This window comes from Brassica rapa, chromosome A09, assembly GCF_000309985.2.
Source record: "Brassica rapa cultivar Chiifu-401-42 chromosome A09, CAAS_Brap_v3.01, whole genome shotgun sequence".
In the NCBI taxonomy this organism is placed as follows: Eukaryota; Viridiplantae; Streptophyta; class Magnoliopsida; order Brassicales; family Brassicaceae; genus Brassica; species Brassica rapa.
The window spans coordinates 26,634,562-26,657,306 of NC_024803.2; the positions used below are offsets into that span (position 1 = coordinate 26,634,562).

General features: G+C 33.4%; 3 protein-coding genes across 7 annotated transcripts; all 3 read right to left on the reverse strand.

Annotated features, from left to right (window-relative positions):
* Positions 1 to 1,100: 1,100 nt before the first annotated feature.
* On the reverse strand, positions 1,101 to 9,114 carry LOC103840285. The gene has a single exon (XM_033280698.1). It carries the CDS (start codon positions 2,806 to 2,808, stop codon positions 1,909 to 1,911), a length of 900 nt encoding a protein of 299 aa, XP_033136589.1. The 5' UTR covers positions 2,809 to 9,114; the 3' UTR covers positions 1,101 to 1,908.
* An 85-nt stretch (positions 9,115 to 9,199) lies between these two features.
* Positions 9,200 to 18,289, reverse strand: LOC103840286 (thionin-like protein 2). Of its 5 annotated transcripts, none has more exons than XM_033279989.1 (3): positions 15,261 to 18,289; positions 12,821 to 15,002; positions 9,200 to 12,653 (listed from the first exon to the last, which is right to left on the reverse strand). In XM_033279989.1, the coding sequence occupies exons 2-3, from the start codon at positions 13,152 to 13,154 to the stop codon at positions 12,592 to 12,594; spliced, it is 396 nt and encodes a 131-aa protein (XP_033135880.1). In that variant the 5' UTR covers positions 13,155 to 15,002; positions 15,261 to 18,289; the 3' UTR covers positions 9,200 to 12,591. The 5 variants fall into 5 exon arrangements, with proteins under 5 accessions (XP_033135880.1, XP_033135879.1, XP_033135878.1 ...); XM_033279988.1 differs by having other exon boundaries at positions 12,821 to 15,389; positions 15,621 to 18,285; XM_033279987.1 differs by having other exon boundaries at positions 12,821 to 15,367; positions 15,606 to 18,285.
* A 413-nt stretch (positions 18,290 to 18,702) lies between these two features.
* Positions 18,703 to 19,765, reverse strand: LOC108869834 (thionin-like protein 2). The gene is made up of 2 exons (XM_018654709.2): positions 19,391 to 19,765; positions 18,703 to 19,173 (listed from the first exon to the last, which is right to left on the reverse strand). The coding sequence occupies exons 1-2, from the start codon at positions 19,716 to 19,718 to the stop codon at positions 19,112 to 19,114; spliced, it is 390 nt and encodes a 129-aa protein (XP_018510225.1). The 5' UTR covers positions 19,719 to 19,765; the 3' UTR covers positions 18,703 to 19,111.
* Between the last annotated feature and the right edge of the window lie 2,980 nt (positions 19,766 to 22,745).

Consider the following 22,745-nt stretch of genomic DNA (forward strand, 5'->3'; position numbering starts at 1 on the left):
CTTCATATGAACTCTGCAAGCTTTAGTAAACTTCTTTAGAAGTCTACACTGTCTGATAATTTTCAGATCTGAAAAAATCTACATTTTGAAATATGAAAATAATTTTAAATCTGAAAATACTTTACAAAATAGAATTTATAAGATAAACTAGTATAAAATTAATGCACAGAGCTTGATCTATAAATTTATTTGAATATAAACATATAAATACATATTTAAAATCTATTAATCTAAAACTTGCATTTTTAGAGGAGAAGATGAACTCCATGAGTGATAATACCTACAAAAAAAAGATAATATTGTGAGAAATAAATAACATAAAAATATAGATTTAAAATCTATAGATTTTAAACTTACATTTTTAAAGGAGAACATGAAAACTATGAATCATAATATCTAAAATGACAAGATAATATTGTGAGAAAGACTTGAGAAAATTTTAGAGAGAAAGAAGATAAATGAGAGAGTTTTTGGAACAATTGAGAGAATTTTAGAGAGAAGAGAGAGAGTTTTAGAGAGAAGGGAGAGAGTTTAAAAAACTTGTGCAGCCACTTTAGAGAGAGACTGTATAAATTTTGTTTATATAGGGAGACAAAAATGTAACTAGGTTAAAATTTACGATACTATAGACTTCTTTGAAGTCTACTAAAATTAAAATTTTGGAGTAGATTTTACTATAACATAGTAGACTTTTTTGGAAGTTTACTATAATAATTTCATTATTGTAATTTATTCTTTATTATTTTAATAATTTTAATATATGATTTATTAAATTTATTTCTTTATTTTTTAATAGTTATAGTATATGATTTCACTTTTTTATTCTTAAGGAACTTAACTTAGTTTAAATATAATAATTTTTGTAAAAAAAATTGAAAAATATAGACTGAAAAAGATGTCTTCAGATAAATAGACTTTATTGTAGGTCTACGAAACCCTAAACCACAAATCTCAAACCCTAAATATTTTGCTTGATAATCAAAAAAGTCTCAATTATACAAAATATAAACTACTAAACATTAATATGCAGATTTAAGTTAATAAAACAAAAAAAAAACAAAATTTAAAATCTAACCCTATAAAATCAACCACTAAAAGACATAACATGTTAGAACCTTTTGTTTCTAAACTATGAACATTGTCTAACACATGATAACCAAATTAGTATATATTCTTCAAAATTGTTCGATTATATGAAATTTTAATTTATTTACTTCATATTATCCATTATATTGATGATTAGTTAAAAATATCACAATAATTATTTTTATACATTTTCAAAATTAAATTATTAGATCAAATTAGAGTGTAGACTACAAAACAAGTCTATAAGGTAGACTTCGTATGAAGTCTATATATATGTAGACTTCTTTTATTACTTGTAGACTTTCAAAGGATAGAAACGTAAAATACATTTTTGGTTTTTTGTTTGGTCATAAGAGTTAAAAAGTACCTTCACTATCTCTTTAGGTTAGTTTTGCATTTGACTAAAAGTAGGGTACACTTTTAGGTTTGAATTGAATATTTGGGTTGGTTTTAGCAAATGTCTCCATATTTTTGTTAGAAAATGAGTTACAGCATGGCTTCTTTACCTAGTTTGTATAAAGTTTAACTTATACAAATTTGATCAGTCAAAGAATGTTTAAAACGTTGACCAAAAAAATGTCTGAAACAGAGCTTGAAGCAAACATGGAAATTTTTTTTGACTGAACAAACATGAAACTTTTTGATTATCATAAAACTCTTCATCTATTTTGGTTTCTCAAAGATGAAATAATCTCTCTCTCAATCTCTCGTGATAGATATTTACACAGCATCCGTAGATACATTACGTACATACATATATGATATACAGGTAACATATTTTCATATTAAAAAAAAAAATTCTTGGTGTCGGTTTTTCGTTTCTCAAGCGTTTTGAGCAGACAAGAAGGTATTAAAATCATCCCTAGCCTTACGCAATCGAGGGGTGATACAAGATCGCGGCGAAGTAGGGCACGAGACCGACGCCGAAGAAGAATCTGAAAATCTCACACGGCGTAGTGGGGAAGTCTCAGTCGATCTTTGGTGATCTCTTCCCGACGACCGTGAACTCCTCGTCTTCAAAACACTTCTAAGAGCCATAGTCTCTGTCTCTCTATCGAACAAGAAACCAGAAGTCACCGGTTCTTGCACATCTCTACCTCCGTTTCCACGGCTGTTGCACTTCATCATCTCCACGGGGAAATCGAAATACATACGACCGTGATCTTGCGTTAGGGCCGTGGTTGATGCCCAAGAACTGCATTCGAACTTCTCCAGCGAGGCGCGTATCGAAACAGTGGAGTAGGTGAAGGAAGACGTTCTCATCATCTTCTTCTCCATAGAATCTTGGCGTTTGGAAGAAGATCTAACCGGCTTGTGTTTACCGAATCCAGGTAGAGCCAAGCAGAAGACGTTGCATTTGAAATCTTCTTCCTTGTAGAGGATTTTCTCCGAGTAGCGAGATTTCCTCATGAAATGGAATGATTCTTGGCGGCCAAGTTTCTTTTGGATTCTTATTGGCTCAGGGAGCATAGGAAGCGGAACGGCTGAGTCTCTAGGTGGAGGCATCGCCGGCGGCAACACGATTCTGAAGCTGTCGTCTGTTGCCGAAGAATGGGAGAGCATAGGACCGGTTGATTTCTCGCTGTCCATAATTGCCTTCTTCGCCAAGAAGTTGAAATTAGGTTTAGGGTTAGGGCTAAGGTTTTCTCCTGGGAAAACCGTGAAACCCTTCCACTCGTTGTCTAAACCATCATCAAACGCTAGCATTGCTGGAGGAGGCATATCTAGATTGGATGTTTTGAAGTTTGGTTTGTTAATTTTCCGGGTAAAAAATGGGCAGATGATAGATATATATATGTAGTAGGAAAAGATAAGAGAAAATGGGAAGCACGTTCATGGCCGCGTGGAGAAAGTTGTTACTTACATGTTTGTCGGTTCTGTTTTCTGACTTGAGATTTTGACATGCGGTTACTATCAGTATCACGTTACACGTGTGCGTAGATGCGAGGATCCTGAAATAAAATGAGGAGCTAAAGATAAAATAAACGATTTGACCTTTCAATTTTAGGATGTTTGATGGAGACAGATAAAATGGTTTGCACGTAATTCTGACCTGATCCTTTGAGTGTGTTGGCCGCTGAAAAGAGTTCATCTACTTGCATACTAATCAAATTCCAAGCCACATTTGAAGTAAATATACTACTTCTTTTGATTAATTGGAATAAAGAACGACAAAACATATATGTGTTTTCTTAAAACTCAAGGAAAATCCAATTAGATTAGAATTTTTTAGATAAAACAATACTAACTAAAAACAACAGGAATGCAATGGAGGTGAGGCTCACCATTGAAGACTTTTGTTTCCTTAGTTCATAGAGAAACTCACCCCCTATTTGAACGAAGTCTCTGGCCTTTCCCCCCTATGAATTTAGAGTATATTTCATGTGTTATAAGTCACTTAAAATGAATGGGAACAACAACCATGGCGTACGATGAACGCTTAGGGCTTTCCTTCTTGCTCTCGATGTTGATTCTTAAGGTTTTGAGGACAACCCGTTGACATTGCGTTTTGGCTTGAAGGCAGATCTCTTGATCAATGGTTCTCACTTCTCTAGTCATTGCACATGTTGTAAGCTTTTTTTGTTATTCTCGACATCTCCACCGAATCCCCTGACATCTTCCCTAGTATCGTGTGGCTGGATGAGGAGTATATTACTGTATGCACTTGATCAGAGTTATCTCATGATCTGTACTTTCAATGGCGGCACATCGGGTTAGCACTTTCGTCTTCAACCATGTTAACTGGGTCTGCTTCTCGGCGTCCTCCTCATGTAGTGTTCTAGGATGGGAGGCAGTCACTTCCATTGAAGCTGCTTGGAGTCATCTTTGGGTGAGTGCTCGTATGAATGGCTCGTCTAAGCTATTATCTTGTTCTCTTTGGTCTTTCATAGTAAAATAAGAAGATTGTGGTTTCAACTAATCTTATAACCAAAATGTTAAGCAGAGTGTTGTTTCAACTAATCTTATAACAAAACAGTTAGGTCCAAATCCTGAATTGGCACGAAGAATGTGTGAGGTCGTTCCTAAAATTTTTGGCTTCGACCTGGGAGAATATAGAATAGGAAGTCGACAAAATGAATCCCCCTCAAACTGAAATCAATCAACGAATACTCGAACAATCCCAATATTCACAGTAACAAGGACGAGAACAATTCCCAGATCAGGTGGATCAAGCGAGCAAGTGGGGGGGGGTGGGGGGGGGGGGTGGGGGGGGAGGAGATATCAGAGATGAAAACGGTAGAGGTGAGTATAAAAGGAGGAAGACGACACGAAAAGACAAATGTTCATACACGCAAAAACCGACTTAAACATCAAGCTCTCCATAAACAAATCGACATCTCTTAGTTATTTGTCCTTAACGATTATATTTTGATTCTTGTTATCACCAATTTTTCATGTAACCCAATTATGCCAAGTGGATTAATCCTGGGGTGACAAAATTGACAGTTTCTGGAAGAGGTTTTGTTTTTGATCTGGCAAGAACACATATATAGTTCCATCGGTATGGACCAGGTTCTCTCTCCTTTGCATGCAGAGTTCACTCTGTTGCTTTTTGCAATGAGAAGCTCCTTGCAGCTAGAATTGACATCTATGTCCTTTGAATCGGACTGCATTGAGCTTGTTAAGCTGATGAACGATGAAGAAGATTGATCGGCTATGGCTTCAGCATGGAATGAATTCATTCACATATTATTTTTCGACCCAATTTCAGTCAACTAGGTAATTGGGCCTAAGTGACTTGGATCGCGTGACCAATGAAGAAGCCCAACTCCGACGAGCAAGAAGAGATCGATTCGAAGAACCGGAGATCACGGAGCAGTTATGGAGATCGCGGAGTCACTCCACTATAAGAAGAGATTGACCGGAGACAAAGAAAGACACGTTGAAAACCCTAGAGAGAGTTACACACACACATCAACCTTGTTTTCACCTAGCTTTAAGTCTTTTCTCTTATCGATCTCGTTTGTAACGTTCGATCTCATTTCATTCATTGTATTCGACCTTGTTCATCAATAAAATCCATCTTTGCCTACTGGAATATGATTACATCGTTGTGTTCTAAAGATATTGTTGTCTATATCACATTTTTTTTTACAAATTAAACTCTCGATCACTATCAAATACTTAGTGTGAATTTTAGGATCTACAATTATCATCTTTTACTGATTTTTCTATTTCTTTCATCATCGCTAGAAAGCGTAATGTAAGAGCGGACATCCTTGCAAAAAGAGCTCGCTTGGAAAACTCTATTTTTCTTCCAAGTAAACTATGAAATTCTGGAGTGATTAGCTTAAAAAGTTAACCTTTTCCTTTTGAATTAATTATACATGGCGTTTGCCGTTGAGGAAAAACTTTATTTATCATCAATACAATTTATTTTTGTCGATTTGAAGATGATTAATCGTTGTTGTTCTAAAGAGTTTGTGCCGTAATTCTTTTTTTTTTCCTCTGATGTTTTATTTACAGATACGTTTTTTTCTCTAGTGTGATACATACAAATATGTGCGTTTAATGATCCACACAAACCTTTATTTAAGTAAAGATATTTACAATTTTGTAAAAAAAGAAAAATATATAAGTGACCTTCATCACATGAATAATTGACTCATCAATGCTTTAGAGAACAATGAATTGTTGATTTCTGTAATATCAGTAGCGTCGTAATTTCAATCGAATGGATGTTTCATGTTACTTTAACCATCCCTGAAATAATATTAAGCGTTCTCTATGTCTAAAGAAAACTCTGCAATCATTGTCTAACAGTTACTTCCTCATTGTTTTGAAAATTTCCAGTTGTACCACCGCCCATCCTCGGGATGACGGATTTATTGTTGTTTCGGTACACCTTACAAAATCAGTTTTTTTTTGTCAACAACATTACAGATTCATATTGACCCTGTAAACCAAACTGGAAGATGTTGATCCATGTGAACGACGAAAGACGGTTGTATCCTGACACTGCGTGCTAGTTTATCCGCCTTCGTATTTTGCGCTCTTAGCACATGAATAATCTCTAATCGTATGAAACTCTCTTTCAGATTCTTAATATCTTCCAAATAACTTGCAAAAGCTGGCCATTCTTCTGGTTCTGAAACCATCTTCACCAATTGAGAACAATCCGTTGCAAACGTAACCTGAAATTGTCGTAAGTTTCTCATATATTCCATAGCCTATAGTAGCGTCTCTATCTCTGTATGCAAGGGAGTTAGAGTAGCCCGTACATTCCTTTCTCCCAACAGTCCCTCAAATCCTTCTTAAGTACTGAACCAACCCTGACCAGAGAAAATATCACTCTCTTTCCATGAACCATCTGTAAAACACTATCGACCGGGAATTGACAGAAGACACGTAACTTGTACCTGTGTTCCCGTTTTCTGTTCATTCAAAAGTTGTGCCTCTGCCCAGAGTGTAGATTTCGTTTGTGCCAACTTAAGAGTATCCTTAGGATCCATATCCAAATTACTAAAAACCTTATTATTTCTTCCTTTCCAAATATACCATAGTATCCAAGCAAACTAATGATCCTCCATCTGTGGGACAACCCGCCAAAAAAGATGATCCATATTCGTAAAAAGAGAACTCGTTGGGAAAATGGCTGGATTTGTTGGGATCTTTGAAAGAGCCCAAACCTGAACTGCTGGGGGACATTCAAAAAAATACATGATTAATCGACTCCTCCTCTGCTCCACATCTTGCACAACATATCTCACCTTGCATCCCTCGCGCCTTCAGATTCTTCTTAACTGCCACACACCCTGAAACCAATTGCCAAAGAAAATGTTTTATTTTTGGTGGACACCGAATTTTCCAACAAAATGCCTTCAAAACATCAACTGTTGGTCCCATCAATAATGGTGGTCGTTCCCTATCCGGATAGATCCGCTCCACTTGGTATCCTGATTTGACCGTAAATTTTCCATTGTTTGTGAAATGTCATCCTTCTCTATCGACCATCTGATTTCTGCTCAGTGGTATACTTTCTATAATTTTCACATCCTGAGGGTCTACCAAATCTCATAGGGCCTGTAAATTCCATCTTCGCGAAGTGGGATCAATAAGTGACTCCACTGTGAGATCGGGATACAAATTATGTTGATTTTTATTGGCTGGTCTCGGGCGAGTGGTTGGGAGCCAAGGATCGTTCCATACAGATATAGAAGATCATGTTCCCACCCGTTTGATTAGTCATTTGCTTACCAGAGATCTAGCAGATACAATACTCCTCCAGCCATATGACAGAGAGTATGAACGGATCGGTTCAAGAGGTGAGGCATGCCGAAAATACCTCCCCTTGAAAACTCAAGAGAATAAAGTGTTTGGCTTTTCTATCAGCCTCCATAACTGCTTACCAAGCATTGCGGTATTGAAGTCAGTTATATCCTTAAAACCTAAACCCCCGTCTTCCTTACTGACGCAGATTTTGTCCCATGATTTCCAATGCATACCTCTTAAACTGCCCCCATGACTCCACCAGAATTGTGCTACCGCACTCGTCAATTGTTTTGTAATTGCCTTAGGTAAACGGTAACACGACATCGTATGATTCGGCAATTGTGATTTAATAATCACTTCCTTGCCTCATTTTGTGAAAAACTTAAAAATCCAACCATTGACCTTGTTATTTAGACGATCCTGCACAAAGCTGAAAATTTGAATCTTGGATCCCCCAAGATTTTCCGGTAATCCTAAATAAGATCCCATCCCCCTTTAAAATCCTGAGAATAGTGTGACATTCTTCCTTTTGAGCCTTGCAGAAAAACAAGCTATAATCCATAAAAAACAAATGTGAAATCGATGGAAATGCTCTGGATACTTTAATCCCTGTTAATTGTTTCCCTCTCTCCGCCTTCCTAATATTTGAAATCAATACCTCAGTACACAATATTTGCAAAATCAGTCTTTCATAGTTGTTTCAGGGTTATGTGAATTGTCCAGTATTATCTTGCTGAATTTATTAGCGCTACAGGCGAATCTATGTTAATAATTTATTTTTAGTTTATAATAATTTTAAATTAATTAATATAATTTATTTATATACATTATAAAAATGTATGCAAAACATGGTTTTATATTTTTCTATTTAAATTTTTATAGATTATACCTTTTAAATAATACTCTTTAGATTTTTTTTTGTTCATATATGTAAATGAAAAAGCATATATATAAATTGTTTGATGTGTATTAATTGCTACTACATTGTTATTAATATTTTTATTATATTTTCATCGATTTTATATTTGAATGAAACGAATGATTAAACGATACGCATAATTTTTATTTTTTCTTTATATTAAGTAAAGTTTTACAATTTTTTCCAATATGTTTCGCGAAGCTAAGCGTGAATCTCACCGAATCTAAGAATGATATTTGAATTTTTTTCAGATCTGTTTGCGAAGAAGTCTTCTTGTCAATTCATAGATTAGTTTTGAAATTGACTATTTTATGTGTTTTCATAGAAGACTTCTTTAAAAGTTTTCTGGTTAATTCATAGATTAGTTTTGCAATTAATCTTTTTTGTAACAAAAAAAATAGAGTAGATTTTTTTAAAATTCTTTTCTAATAAACAAGTTAATTTTTTAACTGACCACAGAAAATTTTGACTTATCTAAAAAATACTTCCAGAGAAGTTTTACATTCACATGAAGTCTCCGAAATCTTGCAATAAATCTGCACATGTTAGTTTCACAATTGACAACAAATAATAATATACTAGATTTTAATCTGCGCTTAGAAAGTGCGGATTTATTTTTGAAATTAAATAAATTCTTCTTATATAAGAGATAATGTATAGGTTTGAGTACATTTACCCGAGTACACTGTACCGTACCAAACTGAGAAAAAAAATCAAAATTAAGCTGAATTTCATAAATAATCGAACATAAAAAAAATATAAACCAAAGTAAGGACCAAATGAGTACTTAAAATTTTAAAATACAAATTATATACCTACTAAACATAACTAAACCATTAAAAATTTATATTATAATAGAATTATATGTGGTAATGATCACATTTGAATAATCTATTATATATTCATATGGATTTATTGTTAGAGAAATTATATAATAGATTATGAAAAAATAATAAATGAATTCATTTAAATTATGTAAAGTATTTATATAGTTAGAGAAATATAAGTTAAGACCAAATAAATAGTTAAGTCTAATGAAATGGTCCAACAACCTTGTTTAAGTAGATTTTTTAGGAGTGATTCCCTTTTAATAGTATAGATTATATACCAATAAATAATAATTATATTTGATTTCTAAATAACCAAATATCTAAAAAACTACTGTTTATAAACCAAATTAACCAAAATTGAGTTACCCTAATATTTTTATTCAAAATATCAGATATTTTTATTCGATATTACCCACCATTGAAATACCCAAAATATCAGATATTTTTTATTTTAAATTATCCAAATAATTTAATATTTTTATTCGAACAAATTTAATTTTTTGATATTTAAATTGAAAGCCCAAAATTATCCAATATGTTTTATCTATCATTATGAAATTAACCGAAAAACCCAGAATTGAACTGAAACATAATTGGACCTGGATAAAATCCACAAATCCACCATTAACATTTGAATTGGTACTGGTTACCCCAGTAAAAACCCAGTAAAACATGATAACACTTTTTAAAAAAAAATTGTTTAGAGTTTTCATGTATTTTATAATAATACAAAAAACTAAATAAACTATTTAATTTGTCCCGGTAAAATCCAGAAAACTTTGATAACACTTTTTATAAAATTGATAAACTTCTCCTGTATTTTATAACAATAAATAAAATTAAATAACCTATTAGACTTGTCAATTCGTGATTTGCAAGTAGATATTTTTGTTATTAATGTGATAGCTTTAATTTAGGGGCTAGTTATTCAAAGTTTTTTGGAATATTTAATGGATCTATTAACAGCTTCAAAATGATTTAAGTAAATCTGAAATTCTTATTTTGTATTACAAATGGTTTTTCTATTTTTATAATAATAAATTTCAAAATCATATACAACTAAACCGATTAAAATTTCAAAATTGTATGTGTCACATTACACATATAATCCGGTTTAGTGGTGTTCTTCTCGATTACACTATTACAGTTATTTGGCAGTGAATTTCTAATGTTAATAATCGTAAAATGGATAGTGGAAATTTTGGCACTTGATTTTACACTCTTGGTTGACATTTTTATATAGACCAAATTATGCAGAGATTGGTAATGTTGCCGAAAGATGAAACGTGTTTTATTGGTTAAATTGGTTTGAGAGCTACAAATACAATTAATGGATAAATAAACTTTAATGGACTTTTATTCCCTTTGGTTATTTTTTTTTTATCAAATTCCCTTTGGTTATATGCGGAAGACCATTAAAATTTTAAACATCTAACTTCTCCTTTATTGGTAAGATAAGTCATTAGCATATTCTCCGTATATTTTCTATGGACATGTGTTTGTTTTTTATTTTAAAATTTTAATGCTGGTCACATGTTATTATAATATATAGGGGAAGACCCAAATATAATAAAAGGAAATAGTCCAAATAACTTTTATAGGTAGATTTTTTGAGACTCCCTCCCTTTTAATAGTATTGATTTAGTATTAAAATCAAATAATTAAAAGAAGTAGAAGTATTCTTTATTTTTATTCCACGATTCTGGTCAATTTTTTTATTTATTTTCAAAGCATACTTCTATAGAATCTTTCCGGGAAGACGCCCTATTTCCACACCAGAACTATCATATAGTAACAAATGTACACAATCTTTCAACTTCGTCCTAATTGCATACCATTTAAGTATAACAACCTAGTTCCACATACAATAAAAGTTTGAAACCCGTTTCCACACAAACCAAGATTTGGTTTGGTTTAAATGGTTTATGACATGAACCGATAGTAAACCAATTCGTATCGATTGATATTGGTACAACCCAACCCAAACGAAGATCCGACTATGGATTGATTTAAACCCGACCTGAAACCATTTTAAAAGCCCCAAAATCGATTTTAGTTCTTTAGAATCCTAAAATCTAAAAATCCAGAAAGTTTGGTTTGTTTGTATGAATGTGTTAGTTTGTTCGTTCAAAATCATAAATTTGACTTAACATAATTGAGTAAATACTTAAGAAAGAGAAGTAGATTTGGTCAAGAATCGTGAAAAAAAAAATCTGAAACAGAGATTAGGGTTTCTTGGTAACACTGCGAAGAAGAAGATGAGGACGTTTGCGTCATTTTACATTAATTAAAGACAGAATGGAAAATAAAATAAATTAAAAAAGCTCCAACCTGGATTCGAACTCGCAAGGTCAAGCAGTTACAGAAGCACATAAACCAATAGCCTACGCTTGATTCTTGTGTTTATACTTCAAATAATAATATATATACTGAATTTCATATAACTAATGAAAAGCATAATAGAGACTGTCGAGAGATACCTGGAAAATGGAAACAGCCATGGATCTAGCTCAATCCAAAGGCGAAGAGAAACGAAGTTGAATCGAAGACGTTGTAAGGGTCCCAAAATTTGATTAAAGGTCCGATCGTAAGGGCCACAACATGGTTCTTCTGTTCAGTCCACATTAACACCTTCATCTTCTTCCTCTGTGATTTCTATTTCACTCAACATTGCATCAGTCCATGACTCCATTGTTTAACAATGTTCTTCACGAGAGAGACAAATGATTTAATTGATTAACTCGGTCTTGGGTCAGTTTATTAGATCCAATTGTATTTGGTTGATTTAATCTGGTTTATATTCTCTAATCGGGTCGCAATCGGGTCGTTTTTGGTTTAGTTAAATTAGTCAATGGTTAAGTTTAAGGTTTAGGGAATATTAACCAGTTTTAAACCGCTATTTGTTGGTATTAGTTCCTCTTTCAAAGTTTAGGGAGAAACGAGTTTCGAACTTTTATCGTGTGTGGAAATAGGTTGTTATACTTAAATGGTGTGCAATTAGGACGAGATTAAAAGATTGTGTACATTTGTTACTATATGATAGTTCTGGTGTGGAAATATGTCGTCGTATAATACTTATCTATCTTCTATGTGCAACATCGTTGAGTAGCATCTGCCTTTCTCGAACCCAGTTAGATTATGCAGTCACCTTAACTGGATCAGATCTACACCGCATCAACAGTAAGGCGTTGTTATTGGGCAAATAGCAGATGCTGATCCACATTTCTATCCTCGTAGTAATATATATTTTTTATCTTGTCGATATGATTCTATTGATTACGATGAAGGGAACGAACCAGATTAGTTATGAATGATATATTACAATTATGTAATATTGTTACAATAATAAATATCATTTCTTCTAACATTTTTTTTTGGTCTGACAGTTTCATCTAATGATCTGCTTGTAACACAAATACTTTCAATCATGAAATAAATATTTATTTGGATTGAATATTGTAGTGATACAAACTATACCAGTTCATATCTTTTGTTATTTAGACATGGATTCTTTTATCAAAATAAGACTAGATCATATCACTTTTAGTTCTTGTTGGAACATTTGTCTGAGCATGAATTCACACAGTCTGCAACTTTGTCTACATCTGCTCATTCCACAAACAACAATAGCAATTCATCAGTTATATAATTTTCAACCAAAATCTATAATAGTAGATATTATGTTTTGACAACAAATAAGATATTTACATTTATATACATGGTTATCTATTAATAAATATCTTTTCATATAATTGAAAGAAAAAAAACTTACTCAGCCTTCCGAGAGAAGAAAGAGAAGTACAATGATGAGTAGCACAACCAAGTTTGCAAAAATAATCAGTATGATCGATTTTTTTTGGGAAAATCATCTGAGAAGGAGGAGAAGAAATATTTGATGTTGGAGGAGCAAGACAAGTAAAGAGACAAGTGAATGGACACAACAATAATTTTGGTAACTGCTTCTCAATGGCACAACCATTAATACAACCTGGATAACAAGTTCTAAAAGAGAGTGTGTCTTGAGCATGTGTCTGAACCACAAAATTCTCCATTACCATCACTACCATCATTGTAATGAATATTATGTTCACTCTTTTGCTTTCCATTTTATTTTACTTTTTTTTTTGGTTTGAAGAGATGATTATTTATAAAATGTGTGGTATTTTGTTTGTTGATCGTGGATGTTGTTACCTTCTGTTGTTAATGTTTATATAGAGATTGTAGAACCTTCTGTATAATAAAATATTGACAGAAAATAAAGAAAAAGATCTTTTGTAATAGTTAACATTCATATGTTCAAAACGTTACTACTACATATTAGGTGTAATTATGGAGCGGATTATATGATAAAATTATATTTTAATTTTGATTGTTTCTGGTTAGTTGATTATATCATTCTGTTTGTGAGGTAAAAGTTTTCATTAACGTAAATGTGTGCAAGATAATTTCAGATATACATCTAATGCGTCTGTATAAAAGTGTTTAAAAATATATGTATTAATGTGCATGAAAAAATACTCTCAGTTGATGGTCATGATTTCTGTCGTATTTAAATTCAGTCGTTTTATAATAGAATAGTCATAGTATAATTTCTCACGAGAAAAATTTGGAGCTAAGTTATATTTTATTACTAGGGCCGGCCCATCCTACGGACAGGATGATAATTTAAAAATAATGTTAATAGTTAGAGTAAATATCTAATATAAATTTGTATCATTTAAAAATATACATATTAGTTAAGTTTTTATTATTTAAATTATAATATTTTCCAATATCTTTGGATTATATGCTATTAAATTATTTTATCTGTTTATTTTAATTTTTTAATATTATGAATAGTTTTTCATAATATTAAACAAATAAATGTAAAATGGCTGAAAAAAGGACACAGTTTAAAGTTTTCTAATATTATTTATTTCATAGTTATGTTAATAACAATTTTTAAATGTGACTATCTAATATATATTTTATATTTTAGTAAAATTACTCACATTTTACACTTCAATAACGATATTTATTTCTTTGTATGATTATATTTTATATTTTAATGAGTTTAGTCAAAAATACTCTTTGAATTAAATGAGGTTGGTGAGGTGTGGTCACATGGCGAATCAGGAGAAGCTGTGGTGCGACATGTATGCTAAGCTCCTACCTGATCTGGTGAGTGATTATCGGTATTCTAGGTAACACTCTACTTACTTTCGTTTTATCTTAGCTGCTGCATTTTTATGTTGGTTGAACATGTTGAGGAAACTTTAGGTCTAAGAAAAATAAATCACTCCAGTGGGCTTCTCGAGTCATCTTCTCATTCTGTCTTCTTTACAGTGGAATATTTTGACATTAGATAATAGTTTGAGCAACTTTCAAGAAGACAAAGAGAGAAGAGCCTTCCCCTGTCCTGTTAAAACAGAGATGCTTTAATAACCATGTTTTCATAACAGAGGAAAAAATCACGCTTTCTCTTGATTGGAGAATTGGAAGAGAGGCTAAAAACGCATCTTTTCAGTTAGATTAAGTGATGGGTTTCCTACATTGATGGAGTTAAAGGGAAAGAGGTTGAGAGATAGTCACATAGAGATTAAGAGAGACTAATCGACTGCTGCGTTCAAAGCCAAATACATTTTCCAACGTACGCCCAAAAGGATCCCATCAGAAGTTGATAAGGCTTAATAAAACGAAGCAACTTCTTAAAAACACATGCTACAAACTCGGGGATAACACAAAGTCACAAACGGTGCCGAAGAATACATCTTCTTTAACGCGGCCGGCGAGCATAAAAAAACAAAAGCTCTTTCCACATTAGGACAGGCGCTAACTGAGTAATAGTCTGAGCCGTCTGTAAATTTCTTCAAAGAGAAGTACGAGCTCTCATCCTCATCTCAACTCCATCTCTTCACAGAGAATCTTCGCCATACACTTCCGACGAAGTCCGCTTCACACTGAACGGTTTCGATCTCCATGTGTTTGTGTTGAGCCAATGGTAGATATGACAAAAACGATTAGAAGCGATTCATAGTGTTCATCAGAAGATCTTGTGTCGAGGGAAGAGAAAGACAAACACAAACAAAATTGCTCATTTGATAAACACAAATCGAAATGAAATGAAAATTATATTATTCAATCTAAATCAATAAGATGATTCAGATAAAAAAGAGATTTGACAAACCCGATAGAAACCATGGAAGGATCTGGGACATAATCATGCTACCTACCTGAGTATGAAAAGAAAACATACAGTATATAGATATTGCCACGTTAGGAAAAGATTATTTAGCTTGCTATCTGAGTTTCTTCTTCCCAAGATCTGGTCGGCTTGGTCCTGGTTACAGAGAATTGATTGTCTGAATCAAAATTAACCCACACAAAACATCATACCAATTAGATTGATGATCAGATAAATAAAATCTGAATCAATGATCTCAAACACACGAGTGATGATCAAAGATTATCAGATTCAATATGAACAAACATGAAAACTCAAAAGAGAAAACCTATCGACAGACGTAAGAAAACAATCAGATTCAAGTGTTATTTAGACTTGTGAGGATGATGCTTACGGTATGTATACTAACCTTTTTATAGCTGTAGATGCACCGCCTTAAAGAAAGGGAAGATGCATTGACTGTGAAATCATGGTAGCGGTAGGTTGAAAGAGTTAAAAATATCTTAATGACAGACAATGAATTAATCGTGTAACGGTTCCGGGGAGAAGAACTGGAGATGAAACGACACCAAGACTTCTCGATCCAGGGAATCATCATCACGATTTGTCTCGAATAGCTCTCCAGAACTCCATTATTGGAGATGAATGAGAATTTGATGAGCACGACGAACCATAGATGTTGATGACATCCATTGCTGAAGAAGGTGAGTGTAAGCAGCTGGCCTTTTTTGTTGTAACAGCCCAAATAAAATTATCGTAGCCCACGACGAATCTATCACTCAACAACCTGAAACTCTATTGTTTTTGCAGATCATGAGTTATGGAAAAAGAAGATGAACCCTAATTATCTATACAGCCGTGCGAGAAGAATAAAGTCCATCATGTTACAACGTACTCTGTTTCTTCAAATAAAGCCCATCATGTTACATGTTAAATGATACGGTGAGTTTCGTTCTTCCCGGACACATGTCGCGCTCTCAGGACACGAATTTCCTAGCTGGTATCTGATGTGTCTCTCTAAGGAGAGATAAAACTTTTTTATATATATATAGATAGATAGATAGATATTCAACAACTTCTCATAAAATTAATAATGATTTACGAGCATGATTTTCATATTGTGTCATACATATTTTGAACTAAAAATTGTAAGTTGCCTGCTAAAAAAATATATGTATTTAAAATTTGAGATCTAAAATTATCAAAATTCTTAAAACTTAGTATATTACTGTTGTTATAACTTATTTCCGAATAAGTTTTGACCAAATTAAAATTATATGCTGAATATGTTCAGTTTACAATTTTATTCACTGATTTTCTTTTGTAACAGAAGATGAAAAAAACATCAAATACAACAACAACAAAATAATTTCTTGAACTAGATATACTAGATACTATATAAAAAATCAATGCTTAAAGTAATTGTGAGATTGGCAACTGATGAATAAATTACATCAAAGTCGTAAAAAGTGATCGGAATGCAAAGTATTGGATCTATATATGAACATCAAATCCAGACTATAAATAACAACAAAGTAGTAAAAAGTTAATGGAATGCAAATTATTGGAACATATATAAGGGATTATGTTACATTTCCATTCAGGCAAACTACCGCTGCAAGTTATCGGGATATAGATTATGTAGATGAGTGCGTACTCTACAAGAAAAACAACTAAACTTAACCTATATTACACATTCACTCAGTGTTTTGAAACCGGACCCGGATCCGCGGTTGAACCGGTAAATTCGGTGACACAGAATAAATCCGGTTTGAGTTTTGTGAAAAAACCTAATATTTAAAAACCTAATAAAACCTGCAAAAACTCACTAAAATCAAAAATTCAGTTACCAGTTGAATCACTGGTTGAACCAATTGATAATTTCTATTTTTTTTTAAGTTTTTAACTATGCATTTAGAATTTTTTGTATTCTAAATTTATGCTACATTTTAGTTTTATTTTTGTTATCGACAATTTGTTACAATTATGTTTTAGTTTTGGTTTATTTAGATTTGAAGTTTAATTTTATTATGCATACTTAACATTTAAATATTTATGAATTTTAAATCTTGATATTTTTGTTAGATGCCATAACTCTTAACTTGTTAAGAAAAATAATCTAAACTATCTTTTCTGATATTTTGTATGTGAAACGAAAATAAAATATAGAAACTAAAGTTAAGTATTATCCAAATGTTTTTGAAACATAAATTATATACATATCCAAACTATTATTTTATGTTTTAAAATATTTAGAAAATAGTTATTTTAGTTTTTATATTTTTATTTTCATAACTAATATATTATTATATAATAAAATTATTTTATTTACTAATCCGCGTTCAACCCAATAACCTGGTGATCCGATAAATCGTCCGGTTCTATGTCCGGATCGGGTTTTAAAACATTGCATTATTCACTCCACCCTTACTGGAGTGAAAAGAGCTTGATGTTAAATATAGCTAGTGTCCATAAATAATTGTATCACTACTCAGATTCTGTCCTAAAACCAAATAGGCTTGTGTTTTACACATTAATATATTTATTAATAATTTAGGCGCATGAAATTTAGCGAAACTGGTAGGCAAACCATAGTATTGGTATCTTGCCAATATGATCGTATTGTTGACAGTGGAGGGAATGGAACATATCAGTTAATTATTACAAATAGGATTTTGAATGTTAAAACTCCTTGTTTTGCGTAAAAAAAAGCCCAAATTAAGTATTTAACAAAAATATCCTAAAACTAACTTTATTTAATGAATTAAAAACTCTCGCATGTCATAATTACCATTACTACCGGTAAATATTTAGTTCAGGAGTTTTTACATTAAGTAAACATAATTGAGGGGTTATACTTTTAAAATCCAAAATATAATAACATTAAATTTTAAAATTAGCATTTTAAAAAAATCCTGTAATTATATGAGTCTGATTTGTTTTAAAATCAACATTATATATGTATAAATTAAAAAAAATATAAAACCCAAAAAATATAACAAAAATTATCTAAAGATTTACCTGTAATAAAATTACTAAAAGATTAAAAATGTAAAAAACAAGAAAATATAATAAAAATTATATCTGATCTAATAAAATGTAATAATAAATCTTTAGATAATTTTTATTATATTTTATGGATTTTTACATTTTTAATTTATACATATATAATGTTGATGTTAAAAACACATCAAACTCATATATTTACAATTTTTGTTTAAAAAAATGCTAATTTTGAAAACTTAAGTTACTAATTTTTAGATAATATTATGAAATTTTGATTTGTTTTAAAATCAACATTATACATGTATAAATTAAAAAATTTAAAACCAAAAATATAACAAAAATTATCTAAAGATTTACATGAAATAAAATTACTAAAAGATTAAAAATGTAAGAAAAACAAGAAAATATTTAGATAAATTGAATTTTTAGATAATATTATATAAAATTTAGATAATATCATAAAATTTTGATTTTTTTTTAAAAAAAAAATATTAATGTTAAAACTCACCAACTATGTTTCATTAACGTAGAAATCCCTAAACTAAAGATTTACCGGTAGTATTGGAAAATATGACATGCTAGGGTTTAATTTATTAAATAAAGTTAGTTTGAGGGTTTTATCGTTAAATATTTAGTTTGGAGGTTTTTACCCAAAACAAACTTAATTGAAGAATTTTAACGTTAAAGATCCTTACAAATATATAAGATTGCCACAGTAATATTAAATGTCCTTCTTTTATCATTTTGTTTTTGTTTGGTCCACAATTTCATCTGTTGATTTGCTTGTAGCACACTATTTTGATTGAATTGTAGTGATACAAACTACTCTAGTTCATATCTTATGATACTTTAACATCGTTTTTTATCATAAAATAACATTTAATAAATTTGCTTCTAGTTCTTGTTGGAGCACCTGTCTGAGCATGAATCGACACAGTCCACAACTTTGTCTACATCTGATCATTCCACGAACAACAGAAAAAACCATCAACTAAATCAAATAAGATCCATAATAGTATATATTATGTTTGACAAAAAGAAAGATACTAAATATATATATATATAGATATATATAGTTATCAATTGATAAGATATTTTCATATACTCAAGAATGAAAATGTGTTTGTGCTAACCAAACAAAATAGCTTTCTTAGAAATAATAAAGAAACTTACTGGGATTTTGGAGAGAAGAAAGTGGAAGACAATGATGAGTAGCACAACCAAATTTACAGTAAACATTATTATTATCAATTTTTTCGTTTGCCGAAATCATTTGAGAAGGAGGAGAAGGAATATTTGATGTTGGAGGAGGAAGACATGTCATGAAACAAGTGAATGGACACATCAAACCAGTTGGAAACTTCTTCTCAATGGCACAACTCACAATACAACCTGGGAAACAACTTCTAAAAGGATAAGCTTGAGCTTCTGTTTGAACGACAAAGTTTCCAATGACTACCATCATCGTAATGAACATTATGGTCACTCTTTTGCTTCCCATTTTTTTTTTTGGTTTGAAGAGATGATTACAAAATTGGAAGTAACTTATTTTTTTGTTAATCGTTGTTGTTGCTAACTTATGTTGTTAATGTTTGTTTATATAGGGATTGTGGACCTTCTGCATGTATTAACAAAAAAAGAAAGAAACAAATATTATGTAATAGTTAACATATATACAGTCTAAAAACGTTACATATCAGGTGTATAATTATGGAGCGGTTTATATGATAATATTATCTTTAGTTTTATTTGTTTCATACTTGGTGATTATATTATTCTGTTTGTAGTAAAAGTTTTCATTAACGTAAATATGTGCAAGTTGTGGAGACTGAGCCCCATGACCTACCTATGAGGGGATTTGTGCGTATCACTAGCCAAGAACATACGGTTTTGAATAAGAGATTCTCTGCAGAGGAAGTGGAGAAGGCGATTAGAGATATGGGAAGTTTCAAGGCGCCAGGACCAGATGGTTTCCAACCAGTCTTCTACCAAAGATGTTGGGAAACAGTAGGTGACTCTGTGGTTAGGTTTGTTCTTAATTTCTTTGAGACTGGGACATTACCGGAAGGAACAAATGATGCTCTAGTTGTCTTGATTCCGAAAATACTCAAACCAGAGAGCATTACTCAGTTTCGCCCGATCAGTCTCTGTAATGTGCTGTTTAAAGTGATAACAAAAGCTATGGTCGGGAGGTTGAAGGGTATCATGAATAAGTTGATTGGTCCTGCTCAGTCTAGTTTCATCCCGGGCAGGCTTAGTGCTGATAACATTGTCATAGTCCAAGAAGCTGTTCACTCTATGAGAAGAAAGAAGGGACGAAAGGGTTGGATGATCCTTAAACTGGATCTGGAGAAAGCGTATGATAGACTGCGCTGGGATTTCCTAGAGAACACACTAAGGGCAGCTGGTCTATCAGCAGACTGGGTTGGGAGAATAATGGAATGCGTTGCTGGGCCAGAAATGAGTATTCTGTGGAATGGTGAGAAATCAGAATCATTTAAGCCATCGAGAGGGCTTCGACAAGGAGATCCCCTGTCACCGTATCTCTTCGTACTATGTATGGAGAGGCTCTGCCATCTGATAGATGAAGCAGTAGTGGAGAAGAAGTGGAAGCCTATTAGCCTGTCGAGAGGAGGGCCGAAACTCTCACATATTTGTTTTGCAGATGATTTAATTCTGTTTGCGGAAGCATCTGTGGTGCAAGTACGAGTGATAAGAAGAGTGTTGGAAACGTTTTGTAGAGCTTCTGGGCAGAAAGTGAGTCTCCCAAAGTCCAAAATATTTTTCTCTAGCAATGTCTCGAGAGAAAGAGGAGAACACATTAGTCGGGAGAGTGGCATTGCGTCGACAAGGGAGCTGGGGAAGTATTTGGGAATGCCGATCTTACAAAAGAGAATAAATAAGGATACTTTTGAGGAGGTCCTGGAGAAAGTGGCTTCAAGACTATCAGGCTGGAAAAAACAAACTCTAAGCCTCGCAGGAAGGGTTACTCTAACTAAGGCGGTCTTATCATCAATACCGGTACATCAGATGAGCACAATCTGTCTGCCAGCCAGTACTCTTGATAAGCTAGATAGTCTGTCAAGAAGTTTTGTGTGGGGAAGTGGTCAGCACCTGGTCTCCTGGGATAAAATTTGCAAGCCCAAAGCTGATGGGGGGCTTGGGATTAGAGTGTCGAGAGACATGAACAAGGCATTGATTGCCAAAGTAGGATGGCGCCTGTTACATGATGATAAGAGTCTATGGGCCAGAGTTTTGCGCGGCAAGTACGTAGTAGGTGACATTCAGGATCCAGCGTGGAGAGTGGTGGGGAAGACTGCCTCGTCTACTTGGAGAAGCGTGGCACTGGGGATCAGGGAAGTAGTGGTGAAGGGGCATGTTTGGGTTATTGGTAATGGAAGGAGAATCAAATTTTGGACTGACAGGTGGTTGTCGGGTGAAGTACTTTCAGAGGCCGCGATCATCGATCTTCCAGAGGGTTTTGAGAATATAACTGTGAGAGAGTTATGGGTGGATGGTGGGGGATGGGACCTTACCAGAATTTCCCCCTTTATCAGCGACGAGACAAGGCAGGAGCTCACGGCAGTGGTGGTCGACACTATTACAGGAGCGAAGGACCGGTTGGGTTGGAGAGAGACACCGAATGGAGAATTCTCAGTGAGAACTGCGTATAATTTGATCACACGAGATGATGCTCCACGGCCACAAATGGGAAACTTCTTCAAAAGAATGTGGCGTGTGGTGGCGCCTGAGAGAGTAAAAATGTTTCTCTGGCTTGTTGGAAATCAGGCAATAATGACGAACGCAGAGCGATTTCGACGTCATCTAAGTGGAACGGATGTTTGCCAGATTTGCAAAGGAGGAATCGAAACCATCTTGCACGTGCTTAGAGACTGTCCTGCGATGTCAGGAATTTGGGACCGTCTCGTCCCAACTAGGAAGAGACAAGCCTTCTTTTCAATGTCATTGTTTGAGTGGTTTTATCTGAATCTCAGTGATACGCAAGAGGGTAGTGGAGTTCCCTGGGCTACGACGTTCTCTTTAGCTGTTTGGTGGGGGTGGAAATGGAGATGTGGAAATGTGTTTGGTGATAACCGTCTTTGGAAAGACAGAGTTAAGTTCTTACGGAACTTGGCGACAGAAGTGATGGCAGCAAAGGATGCGGAGAGCAGGAAGTGGGACAGAGGTGGACGAACTGAAATCATGATAGGTTGGACGCCACCCCGTGTGGGATGGATGAAGTTGAATACGGATGGGGCCTCTCATGGTAACCCGGGACTGGCAACTGCAGGGGGTGTTTTGAGAAATGGTGATGGTGAGTGGTGTGGTGGATTCGTACTGAACATAGGGAGGTGCTCTGCTCCTTTGGCAGAGCTGTGGGGCGTTTACTATGGACTTGTCATTGCATGGGAGAAAGGTATTAGTAGGCTGGAGGTGGAGGTGGATTCTAAGATGGTGGTGGAGTTTCTTACAATGGGAATTGGTGAGACTCACCCGCTGTCTTTCCTGGTACGGCTGTGCCATGGCT